The sequence below is a fragment of the Vespa crabro genome, chromosome 3 (assembly GCF_910589235.1).
Source record: "Vespa crabro chromosome 3, iyVesCrab1.2, whole genome shotgun sequence".
NCBI classification, from domain to species: Eukaryota; Metazoa; Arthropoda; class Insecta; order Hymenoptera; family Vespidae; genus Vespa; species Vespa crabro.
Genome location: NC_060957.1, coordinates 9,164,524 through 9,178,716, shown reverse-complemented (window position 1 = coordinate 9,178,716; position 14,193 = coordinate 9,164,524). Strand labels below are relative to the sequence as shown.

Genomic DNA, 14,193 nt, shown 5'->3' with positions numbered 1-14,193 from the left:
TTATCTATTCTCCTTATCATTTATTTATTTTCCTTTAGGTTTTAGGAAAAATACCAGGTGCAAAGTAAGACATCACGCTTGAAAGAAGAATACAGCGACCAGGCGAATAATTCGCCAGAATTTCTTCATATTGGAACAAAATCTTTACTGCCAAAGACTTCTCTGCTAAACTCTATTATTTACCGACGGTATTTCACTTTTTCCTGTTTCCCGAATCACTCTACCTCACGTTCAAATGGAACGAAGTCGAATAGAGAAAAAGAGAGATAGAGATAGAGATAGAGAGAGGGGGAGGGGGGAGAGAGGGGGAGGGGGGAGAGAGAGGGAGGGAGGGAGGGAGAGAGAGAGAAAGAGAGAGAGAGAAAGAGAGAGAGAGGAAAGTACATTTCATTTTGTTTTATAAAGATGCGTTGATTAAAAATCGATCGTATTATCAACAAACTATCTCTAATTTTTACGGACAGTGAACATGCAACGCACAGTTAATACTTTTGTTTTCTTTTTTTCTCATTCTTCTTTTGTTATTGTTGTTGTTGTTTTTCTTTTGTTCTTTTTCTTTTGTTCTTTTTTTTTCTTTTTTTTTTAATCTTTCTTCCGATCAAAAAGATACTATATTTCTCTTATTGTATAGAATTCGACTCACTCAATCGCACTCGCATATCTCGTGTTTCTTCCTTCCGCAAAGACAAAACTAATTGTTGTTTTTCTTTTCTTTGTTTATTTATTTATTTTTTGTTTTTTTTATTCCAACCCAGACGCGCACGTATATATTGTATGTAGCAATTTAGATAAGAAAACTTTTGAAAGGAGTAGATCGATCGAAATTTGTAAACGTTGTTAAATATAGACGATTTAACAGCGCGTAACACACGAGAAAACGTCCCGAAACGCGGCGAATACGAAAAATTTATTTTCATTCGCCCTTCGGACATTTAGTAATTATAAAATTAACTAGCCACTGATATTACGAAGTAGCGATCGAATGGTAACGCCATTAATAAGTTTACAAGTCTATTGTGATTGAAATTTTCGATCATTGTGTTCAACCTATGGTATATGAATAAAATTAAATCAAAGAAAAGAGAAAGGAAAAAGAGAAAGCGTAGAAACGTGTATGGGATAAGATTATGTCGGATACTTTTTTTAGGCATTTGTATATACTTATTTAAGCGATCATATGCATGTATGTACATGCGTACAAAGTGATCGATTTAAAGCAAAGATTTATCGTAAAATAAATATTTTGGAAACTTCGACGAACCGGAAAGAGGAACGTAATTAAGTAAGGAGGGAAAGAGGAAACAAAAAAAAGAAAACGAAAGATAAATGGAGAGAAAGGAAGAAGTATATATATATATATATATGTATATATATATAACTTTGATTTCTCAATGATTAGATTTCAATCGTCGAAGTGATTCCATTATCTCGTAATGTACATGACTTTAAATGAAACACTTTGTACGATAGTGTTAACCGAAGTCTCCGTTTACGAAATAAGAGATACTTTATTCTAATTCGTCGTGTTAAAAAATCTACACTGCATGCTCTTGTACTACGTATCGGAACTAATACGGCTTTTCAAATGGGTAATAACATATTCCGAGCAGAACAGTGCCAATCTGTATATACCGATATGATCTTAATAGTGAGAAGGAAAATTAGAAAGGATAATGAGAGACACACTGATCGAAACTAGGATCTGATATTTTTCACATAGAGAGAATGGATCATTAAATCTTTCTCGAATACATCGTATGTATTCTATATGTAGATACATCTTTGAAAGGGAAATTGGGAGTCATAAGATTGTCAGCCATAAATAAGTCTTCCCAAAAGTAAAAGAAAATAAAACAAAACAAAAATAGCGGATTTACGGCAGTACAAAAGAAAAAAAAAGAACAAAAAGAAATAATAAAATAAAATAAAACCAAGATGTCATTCTCAATGACATTGAAATTAATTAAGCGATAAAATCGTATATGCGACCAAATGAGACGAAAGGACGTAAATTCACTGAAAATAATCAAATTATACACTCCCTTCGAACATCGTATAGCCCGTATAAAAGAATGCGAAAAAAAAATAAAAAAAAAAGCAAAAAAAAAAGAAAATAAAACAAAAAGAAGAAAAATATTTTTTAGCGAACAATTAGCGTGATCGTTCCGATACATAGTAAAATACGAGCTAAAAATTTGCTTAACACTATATATATATGTATATTTATATGTATATTTATATATATATATACACTATATATATATATTTATATATATATATATATACACTATATATATATATTTATATATATATATATATACACTATATATATATATACACTATATACATATATATATATATAACACTATATATATATATATATACATAAATATACATATATACATATATACATATATACATATACACTTAGTTGTAAAAATTCGAGTTGAGAATAATAAGTTCTCGCACGTAAGACATGCACACACATACATAGACACATACACACTCACGAGGTGTCTTTAAAAAGATAATTTTAAATAAAGGATTTAGATCAGATCTTTAAAGGTATTCGATTATATCATCGAATGTCCAAACGACGGTGAAAATTCGATCAATTCCGTCAAAGAAGATACTCAAGCTTGGATAGCTTAAAATAATTCGACGTTAGCTTACCCATGTTAAAAATAATGTCATCAAAGTTTCAATCATCACTTTCAAGATCGCTCTAACTAAGAATAAATGAATAAATTTTAAACAATCATTATTTTCTATTTGGACTTTCTTTTATTATTTTTCAAGTTGATCATATAACAGTATCCATATTGATCTTTTACATGTCTTCGATTCATTTTTTCTATTTTTTCATTACCTTTGTAGCCCTTTCGCTAGAGCTAAATCATAAGCTTGTTCTTGTCGATAAACAATATTAAAATTATATGATGGCAAAATGAAAAATTCAAAAACAAAAGAAACAAATGATTATATGCGGTCGAAAAAAGTACTCGTGTATCTAAAATAACTAATATATTTTCAAATGAGAATATATTATATCTAAATATATGAGCGCTATTTATTGAACGTATATATCAGTCTGTAATATATGAAGAGTTTAATATATATATATATATATATATATATATATATATATATATGCCTATAGTAACGAAAGGGTTAATCGATATAATGCTAATTTAAATGATAGAATCATTTTTGCTTCTCGATTAAAAAAGGTAATACATGTGATTTAATTTTTGAAAATAACGATTGTACACAAAATGATATTTATATATTATATTATACATAATTAAACACGGACTCGTTCGAGCCTAGCTAAGCCAATTATTTACGTTTAACGCTATAAAATCTGTATTTCTAATGCAGTAATTTAGTAATTAGTTTTAAGATATTAATTTTGTCGTTTTATATCGATGTACTACTCTCGTTGTTAGTAAAACGGTCTTATTACTACTAATCCGTCTAATGAGATAATATATAATCATTATTATTATTATTATTATTATTATTATTATTATTATTATTATTATTATTATTGTTTTTTGTATCATTGTAACTAACAAAGAGAGCATTAGGAATTGCATGTATTTGATAAACAGACCGTTCTTATTATACTCCAAATATAAATTCCAAGTAAGATTATATATTTTACATTTAGTAGAAAAGATTATTTTAATATTAATATTATTATCATTATTATTATTATTATTATTATTATTATTATTATTATTACTATTATTATTATTATTATTATTATTATTATTATTATTATTATTATTATTATTATTATTATTATTATTATTATTATTATACATTCCCCTTGGTTTATTTTCATGCACTTTTATTCTTGGATGATGATGATGATAATGATGATAACAATGATGACGACGACAATGATAATGATTTAATGACACATAATAATTATAATTCTCTGTATAACACAAAGTACGACATATAGGATGATCGCGTGATTTATCATCTGACTTACTTTTTTCTTTTTCCCCCGTAAGATCCATTATATAGGATCTTGCTATATATCGAAGAAGGAAACTCATATAATAAATAAAATATAGCGATATATCGTATCGCCAATTTATTATTTTTTACAATTATTTCTTTGGAATGACGAATCAAAAAAGCTAATAGCCAAAAACAATTGATATTATTTGAACGCACAATTTCTTTTCAAGTTCTTTGACTCAAATTCTATTTTCGTTTAAACGATTACGAAACAGGTGTCATAATCTCATGCTTTATATATATACTTGTACCGTCTTCGATATACGTACATACGTAATGTACACATTAGATTTCGAAAGACTAGGGGATCTTCGTTACATCAGCGTATTTACATATTAATTTATGTTTTAAGATTCTTTTCGAAAATCTTCTTTATTTTTTAATACAAGTGGACTCAATGATCGTTGGTCTAAAAAAATGTTCTAAAATAGTAATCTTCTATATATTGTAATGATTATATTATGTCATACATGGTCTCACTTATAACATCCGGATTTTTAAATCTCAAACCTATGTAATGGTTGCCTTAAAATATTTTACATTTGATAAAATCTTTTTATAATACTTAATAAACTTGTCATATATATATATATATATATATATATATATATATATATATATATATATATATATATACATGTACAGATTGATTATAAATTAAGGACCAATTAAATATCTCATTTATTATAAGCAATAGAAAGTAAATTTATCAAAAAAAGTTTTAGAAATTTATGTGTCAAATATTTTAAGAATACGAAATAGAATTTCCAATTAAATCAGTAGTTTTATAATTTTTACTTTTTCTTATGGAACGTCCTGTATTTTCCTAATTAATTAGATATTTTATTCGATTATCTTTTAAAAATTATTAAACAAGTAGAGACATGAAGTTAATAATTAACGAGATATTAATATGTATAATTATATAACCAATGGTACATAATTTTAGATGTAATGAATCTTAGGAGGCTATGAAAAAAATGAAAAATATACAAAACAACCTTATAATAAATATAATTACTATCTTATTAAGACTATTAATTCAAAAAAAAAGAAAAAAGAAATAGTTTAAAAGTAATTTATAATAACGAATAAAATAATAGTTTACTTAATTCAATAAATGTTCAAAGTGTTCACCATCATCTTATATAAACAATTGTCAATATAATCATACATATACAAATATCATGTAATCATATTCCATTGTTCATACATTTTTTAATGTTACAGCTGTTATTTGATTAACGGTATTTATCATTTTTATTTGTAATTCTTTTTTAATTTCTAACTCTTGTTTGATATACCTTTATCTTTTATAAATCCCTACATAAGAAAATCTAATGGTGTTAGATCAGGTGATCTAAATGATCTAATAATCTAATCTATCAAATTGTGACATATACGATCAATTTATTATGTTTAATGTTAATGTTTGTATCCACGTAACATACTTCAGACGTTAATATCTCGTTAATTATTAACTTCAAATCTATATTTATTTAATAATTTGTTAAAGATAATTAATTAAAATATCTAATTAATTAAAACTATAGTATATTCCATAAGAAAAGCTAAAAACCCCATTAGGTTTAAAGTTTAATCAAAAGTTGAGTGTTTTATTTCGTTTCCTTAAAATATTTAACATGTAAAATCGTGAAACTTTTTTTATTGCTTCTAACAAAGGAGATATTCAATTGACTTTTTATTCATAATCAATTAATATATGTAGATATATGTAATTTTAAAAAGATGTTAGGAGAGAGATAGAGGAAAAAACTATACAAAATTTTCATGCGTTGTATCGAAGGTCCTTAATCGCAAGATATATTGTAATTAAATTCCACCATTGTAATTACTTAGAATATGCACTTTGATGTACACATGTGTTGGAATTGTTCATTGTTGCATAAGCAAGCGCATACATCGGTGTTTATGTCATGTGCAAACAAATTAAGTCTCAAGCAAAGATCAATCTCTACATGAATGCTTATATTATTATTATTATTATTATTAATATTATTATCATTATTAATATTATTATTATTATTATTATTATTATTATTATTATTATTAATATTATTATTATTATTATTATTATTATTATTATTATTATTATTATTATTATTATTATTATTATTATTATTATTATTACTATTATTATTATTATTATTATTATTATTATTATTATTAATATTATTATTATTATTATGATTATTATTATTATTAACTATTATTACTATCGTCATCATTATTATTCTTGTTATTATTATTATACTTCTTCTTCTACTTTATGTTATTATTACTATCATTATTATTATTATTTGTATGATAATTATTAGATGCATCCAATCGTCGTATGAACGCACGCACGTTCACTTGCCATTTTTTCTTATATGAAAAAAGAAAAGGGAGAAAATCTAAAAAAGGAACCCAAAAAAAAAAGAAAAGAAGAAAAAAAGAAAAAAAAAAGAATTCCAGTGTGAATCGTTTACAGAATTTTTCATAAGCGAAGCGCAAAAATAAGCGATTAATAATGATTAATTATCTGTGAATACGACCAAAAATAAACTAAAAAAAAAAACAAAAAAGAAAAAAATGAAAAATAAGAAAGAAAAAAAAAAGAACAGAAAATAAGAAAGAGGGAGAAGCTTAGATGAGAGAAGAGGGGAGGATACTGAGATCTAGTTAGAAATTCAAAATTTACCAAAGTGTTTAGGATGAATTAAACTAGTCTTTTGTAAACTACAAACGCAAAATAATATATAATATATTAATATATAATATATTATATATACACATACATATATATATATATATATATTTTCAGAATTATGTGCTAGAAATGTCTGAACGCGTAGATAGAAGACAATATAATAATTGTGTCACGTTCTACTCTAATTGAAAGTAATGAAATACGCAATGTGAATTAGCGCATATTTTTAATAAATGGATCGTAAAATAAGTAAGTCCATCGCGTATATGATATGCACACCTTTTTACGATGAAAGAAATTGATCGTAAAAGGAATTACTCCATTCTAAATTTATTCAATTCGATTGATATCCTTTCTTGATCTTTCTTTTATCTTTAAGACCATTCCGTTTTTGGGTACTGTGTTTATTGAAAGGTTTCATTAATGACGTATCAATGACGAATTCATTAACGAATCTATCGATAGACATATTCATATAGTATAATATTTTATACAAATATTTTCAATATAATTTGAGGTTATGTGAGAATCGATAAAAGGATATTTTCCTAATATATTTTTTATTTTATTGACGAATAAATATAACATTTCTTTGTATTCTAACAATTTACAGAATCATTAGCTATAAAGCAATCTATTGGTCGTGTGATAATTGAATATGCAGAATTTTTATATTAAATGAATTCTTGCAATCGTAATTTACTTATATATGAAATAAAATTATCTGGCATTAGTAACGCATACATTTACAAATTGATATCCCTTCATGTTTTACTTTTTCCTTCTCTTTATTTAAAGCAATGACAGTAAATAAATAGCCGAGGAAACTTTTTATGATAGATGACAAAATTAAACTTAAAAACAATGTATCTTTCGGTACAATAGAACATACAATATGTCATTGGCTTTGACATCATCCTCCACGTAGCAATAGATAAAGAAAAAAAAAAAATAAAATCAGAGTGCTTGTAACTCGTACCAAATTACTTATTGTATTTGCATGAAATCAATCGTTTCATCGACTGATGCATGTATTTTCAAGTAAAATCGTTAACAATCACTCTTAACTATGTAACATTATTAAATCGCAAAACGATGAATATCCTTTTCAATCGATGAATATCTCTTTCAAAAGAGATCTTAAAACTAAAAATTGCAGATTGTATAATTTCTATAAACAAATGAATATTTTGCTTTGCCAGTAATAATATATAATTATCAGGGTCCAAACATTAATAATCATTCATTTTTGTTTTGTTTTTCAATAGTCTTACAAAAGTCGTTTTCTCTAAAAATTTTGTCGAGAAAATCTATCCACCCCTTAAACGGATATCAACGATTCTATTTTCCATTTTGTCACACATCTAATAGAAGAATTACGTTGTGAAATAATATTTTATTTATTAAATCATATTTTGTGATATATCGAGCTTATAAAACGAATATTATATATTTTTTCCTCGATTTTATTATAAAAACATTGATCTATCCACCGGACACGTAATGATAAGTGACCATACTACATTATCATTCAGAAAAAACATGGCTGTAACCGTTGTATGCAGGCTGAAAATGAGCATTTGCAAATTCGTATCACATAGGACACTAACTTCGATCACAAATATAGACATCTATGTTATTAATTACATACAACTTCTAAGTACGCATCCACATTGTGTTAAATATCATAAATATATGTTATGTGTGTATATATCTATATATATATATATATATACGCGCGCGCGTGTATGTGTATGTGTATATGTAGTGTGTAGTAATATGCAATGTTTAGTAACTGTACACTACACATTTGTGACTTATGTTTTTTAAATTTCAATTTAGTTTTACCTTACGTTTTATAAAAGTTTCACTAGCAATTATTCATGTGTTCTTTATGTCAAGTTAAAATTATAATTCCAAATACTGGCAAAGCAATTCCTGGTCTTTGTATTGCGTAATAGATTATTTTATCATATATATGTCTTTTGCTATCTACTATTCCCCAACGTTATTCTTCACGTAACTAAAGTGAATTTTATATATTTATTAATGTTGTACGATAGTGACCATATTTATTAACTATTCTATACCAATTGTTCTGTTGTTTTGTCATAATGAAATTGAATTGTACATAACATGCTTATTTAGTCAGTAATGCAGTTAGGCACAACCCCATTGAGAAATATACATACTGCAAATTATTTAATATTCTTGATAATTCAGTGATATTTCTGATATAGAAGGATTTAAATGATCCGATATTAATCTAACAATCTATGTTGGAAACTAGTAGATTGTAACGTTTTGCATAATACTTCGTTCATATTGTCATAACTGACTGTTCTCAAGCAAAAACATTAAATTCGATACTTTTCTTTAGAATGAAATCATAATTATCAAGGCTATAAAAGCGCATAATAAAATGCGTTATTAAGCTCTTTCTTGTGTAGTTTTCATGCTAAATAAGAAATTTGTTTAGTTTTATTATAATGTTCTACGTGGTTTCACTATTAATTCTATAAAGTGAAAACTTAATGGAGATAATCATACCGTTTTTTTTGTGTAATTAATTTTCTATATCTCAATTATGATACAAATTTTATCACATATTTACTAGTACATACGATTAAATCAGTAATAGCGTATTTCTTACAAGCTGTGTTGGACTCACTTGTAAAAACTGCATGATCTGTACTCTTTCATCATACCTTTAAATATTCTTCATTATCATATCAAAGTATATGTTATAACTTTGCTATTGTTACATTATAGAAACTATAGTATATGTGTGCATCAGTTGTTAAGAAGTTTGATTTAACTTATATTCAGAAAAATTTTAAGGGATGCATAAAATTTCTGCCGGATTATAACTTATAATTTATAACTATTAATTTTTTTCATTCAAAATTAGGAAACTTTGTAGACACGTGTTTAATATAATTTAAGCATGACCGAAGTTATTAATGCTCAAAGTTGATTTGTAGTACGGAAAATGATATTTTTTTTTCTACATTATCAGGAAAACATCAAGATTTGATAATTAATCTCACATTTCATTAGAAGAATCACTATTGGAGGTACTTCCAGTTGACGACGAAGTGGAGGATGATCTGCTACTGTTTGATTCATTAGCAGCTCTGTAGAATGTGAATGATAAACGTGCATCGTAAATAATAATTATACGATTAAATCGAGTACATCTAATTTTAAGTGAATTGTTACTATACCTAAAGAGAGCAGCTAAACTTGGTCTAACAGTATCTTGATTTGCTTCTGCAGTACTCTGATCGCCTAAACTTTTTCTGCAAATTGGGCATGTTCCATGCTACAAAAAAAGAAAAAGTAATATACATCAAATAATAATATTTAACAAAAAAAAAAAAAAAAAAAAAAAAATATTTTTAAATCAATTTTATTAGATACTTACAAGTTCAAGCCAAGGTACAATACAAGGTGTATGATAAAAATGTTGACACGGTAATTGTCTCACAGGTTCAGCTAATTTGAAGTCTTCCCAACAAACAGAGCATTGCAATTTGCTATCTGTACATAAAAATGCATTGCAGTAAAGTTAAAAGAGATTTAATATAAATTACATTTTGCAATAAAATATCACTTACCAACTTGACTTTGCGTCACTGTTGTCTTAGGTATTGCATCAATTTGTTTTTGTGGTAATGGTGGTGGTCCAGTTCCATCCATTTGATTCAATAACTGTGTGACAATAGCATCCAATCCATCCCGACCCCAAACATAATCTCCAGGGTTTCCCAAGAACAGTCTAATATTGAATCTATATTATTCGATTTTATTTTAGTAATACTAATATAAAATAAAAAGACAATAGCTTACGTTTTGAGCGATTGACATTATGATTGAAATAATCTGGAATTTTACAAATATTAAGGCAAAATTAAAATCTAACTTGTGATCTTATGAGGACAAGCACACAAATGATATCACAAATATCTTCAAAAATTTTAATTAGTACTTGTTTTATGAAAATACTCAAAGACCTGTATTAAATTAATAATAATAATGACGATGATAAATTTTTAAATAATCAATTATCATCAATATTTATAATTTATATATGATACCTTACAGTGCTTAATGTTCTCAATATTTTGATTTTCAATATGACTAACTGAAATTATAAGACCACAATTTTGACAATATATAGAAATAGATGTTAAAATAATTCTTTACTAAATTGACATATTCATATAATTATATTATATCTCAGACAATATACAATAAACAAAACTAATGGTAAATAAATACTATTAGAATATTTTATGACATTTTAAAGGAAGCGAGCATAGGAAATGGAATGTCTATTAAAGAATTGAGCAAATTGACATGCAAAAATGTTACAATGTAAATAGTGGGGCATCATGTATTAAATAAAAAAATGAATAATGTTTTGACCTTTGATGATAAGCAACTATAATATTAAAAATGTATTTGGTAGTACTACATACACAGGTGGTTGTCCATCTTGTGTAACTGGATGGCCTAGACCAGCTCCTGATAGGTTAAGTATGAAGTCTTGAATAAAATTTTCAATAGGTATTGCTTCTTGTCTTCCACGACTGCTGACACAAATATATACATTAAATGATTAAATATTGCATAATATTAAATACTTAAAAAAGAAATTTTATATTGAAATTGAATATATCAATATACACAAAATAGCATTGTAAAACTTAATGCAATATAAAGCATAGAAAGTATAAACTTTGTGAAAAATAATTAAGCTGTCTATTTTTTTTCTACTTTTCTTTTTACATTTCTATTTTCAATAAATATATATATTATGCATTTTTAAGTTGTTTGGCTCATTTGTGTATGTTTTGAATACAGCATAGCTTAGCATGGAAAGATCCCACGAAATTTGATACAATACAACACAGCATGGCACCCACATACACATATACATACCATTATAAAAGTATTAATCATTGATGATTCTGGCATTTCTATCAGTTTCTTTTTCAAATATTTTTAAATTCCAGCATAAAAATGTGAAATTACTGTGGCTATACCAAATAAACCAAACATACAATTAGTGTACTAGTAATGACAAGATATAAAGTTGTCTCAAGCATGCTTCAACCTACTAACTAAAGGAATGTATTATTTTTATTTATATAATTAAAATAGTTGTGAGATACAAGCAACGTATATTTAGAAGTACTTTCTAAAAGCAGTTCTTAATTTTTTTGATGCAGTTATGAGTTAAAAAATAAACAATGAATGTACAATAAAACAGCTGGCGATAGGTGAGTGCATAAGGTTGTATGATTAATCATAAATAATTAAAATAAAAATAAATAATTAAACCTAATTAGTTTATATTTATATTGTAATATTCTTTGATAGTAATTTGAAATTTACCCAATTATTTGTTTGATCAATTAAATGAAACATTTGAAAACGCAATAGTTTTTTTAATAAGCTGATTAATCTATTGCCAGATTAATCATACAGGCCTCGTAGGGTCATCATGTCAGTAAATGGAATACCGATGGCGCAGAAGCCCAGTGCGGGAAGGAAGTGCAGTGTACCTGCCGGAGCGACGAGTATCTGGTGTATTGCGTGACCAGCTAACTCGTCTTCTGCCTTCTAACGTATTGCTTCTGTTACCTGCACGTGGTTGCATATTGAGGGTAGGAGATTCCAATATCATTTCTACAAAATCACGATCAGTAGGGTAGCGCTGTAATAATTAAGAAAGGGAATTACATAGTACCGTATATAATTTAAAAAAATTTTTTTTATAATACCCTGTTTTATTTATTATTCATTTAATGGTTATTTTATTTTATTTTATTTTTTTATATTTTTTTATTTTACTACAATCTTCAAAATAATTTAAACAAGGAACTAAGTCATACGACTCACATTATAGCCTGGAATATCAATAATATCAATATCGCTTAGATCTTCGCCACTTATATCCATCCCAGAACCATTGTCGTTGGTTCCAACCTCCAATTCTTCTATAAATCCACATGAACATCTTGGACAAGTGTAGTCCTATCCAATATTTGAGAGAAAAACTCAAGTTAACAAAACTTGCAGATTATAATACCAAACAATGCAATCGATTAAAACTATAGCATATATTGTAGAATCTGAGAATTACATCTAAAAACAAATTATCAATTGTATAAGTATCAAAAACAAAATTGTCTTTGTACTTTAAATAGTTAGTTTGTTATATACAAAACTTATATAGATGTTTATTTTCTATGAACATAGTTATATACATGTATAATTATTTTCAATGACAAGAAAGAAAGAAAGAAAGAAAGAAAGAAAGAAAGAAAGAAAGAGTATAGATTATAAGTACTGATATATGTAGTATTGAACTGATATTATATGTATTTTAAAAAGAACTATTCTTATCTATAGTTCATTGATAAAGTTAAAAGTAAACGCACATTATATTTTAAAACTTTATTTATATTTTTTATATTATTTATATTTTTTATATTAATAATAAAAAGACAGTCATTTATCTATATACTTATTTCCATTCATTTTTTCATAATATCATTTAGTATCTAGGACAAGGAAGGACAACCAAAATAAAATATTAAAACTGTCATTTATTACAACGAAAATATTGTCAGTTTGTGATATTAAAATTATACGTAATATAGGAAATAAGTATATTATTATAGTAAGTATGGACGCACGGACTGATCCGAAAATTTACATAAACGTTTTACGCTGCATGATAATAGGGACCATTAGCGTCGAAAAAAGTATATAACGACCCATAGATTTTTGCGTTTTAATCTGATGTTATACCTGCGTGTTAATAACGTGACTAAACGTACATGTATTTATCTTTGAAGAAGGAAAAGATTTTATTTTTGTGCCAAAGGAAGGCTCTTGAAGATTGTTAATGTATGAGCATCGAAGGAGATGGCATTGTTTCCGATAGAGAGGTCAGGGGATAGGAATTTCACACATGGTTATACTGACAACTTGCAGATTGATGTTGTACTTTCGCTGGCCGTATTTTAAATGCGCATACGAATTACAACGACTACAAGCAACATTAGAGCATACTTACGGGTTGCAAACACTCAATTTCATCGATGCATTTATGGCAATAAAAACGGGACACCGGAGTCCCGTCCACAACGGCTTCAGCCATGTTTTACGTGTCCTTCTCTCTCTTCTTCCCTACTTCCTAAAGTGCGTAGTCTGACTCATATAGCAGAAGTAGATGGCATAAACTACACGTAACTTCGAGATACTACGTTCCTTCGCCGAGGATGGCTGGCGCGTGTGCAGTAGTCGTATGTATTATTATTAGATGGCGTCATTTCGTCTCGATATATTATGCAATAATATATCTTTAAAGATATTTACTCCACGAAAATTGAAAGGTCGTGTTTTGTAATCGATAGGCTAACGTTAGA

At 26.7% G+C, this 14,193-nt stretch overlaps 2 protein-coding genes across 5 annotated transcripts in view; one reads left to right on the top strand and one right to left on the bottom strand.

Annotated features, from left to right (window-relative positions):
* The window catches only part of LOC124422600 (flotillin-2), an 88,087-nt gene extending 84,097 nt beyond the window's left edge, over positions 1–3,990 (top strand). Inside the window, exon 8 of the mRNA XM_046959278.1 lies at positions 39–3,990. Coding sequence (XP_046815234.1) covers positions 39–68 — 30 coding nt within the window. The 3' untranslated portion in view covers positions 69–3,990. The remainder of the gene's footprint in view (positions 1–38) is intronic.
* Positions 3,991–7,291: 3,301 nt separating this feature from the next.
* Positions 7,292–14,193, bottom strand: LOC124422715 (E3 ubiquitin-protein ligase Iruka). 4 transcript variants are annotated; one of them, XM_046959548.1, is made up of 8 exons: positions 13,842–14,193; positions 12,659–12,793; positions 12,280–12,473; positions 11,233–11,343; positions 10,369–10,529; positions 10,176–10,291; positions 9,976–10,073; positions 7,292–9,885 (listed from the first exon to the last, which is right to left on the bottom strand). In XM_046959548.1, exons 1-8 carry the CDS (start codon positions 13,923–13,925, stop codon positions 9,795–9,797), a joined length of 990 nt encoding a protein of 329 aa, XP_046815504.1. In that variant the 5' UTR covers positions 13,926–14,193; the 3' UTR covers positions 7,292–9,794. The 4 variants fall into 4 exon arrangements, with proteins under 4 accessions (XP_046815504.1, XP_046815503.1, XP_046815505.1 ...); XM_046959547.1 differs by having other exon boundaries at positions 10,369–10,541; positions 13,842–14,192; XM_046959549.1 differs by having other exon boundaries at positions 10,369–10,541; positions 12,322–12,473; positions 13,842–14,184.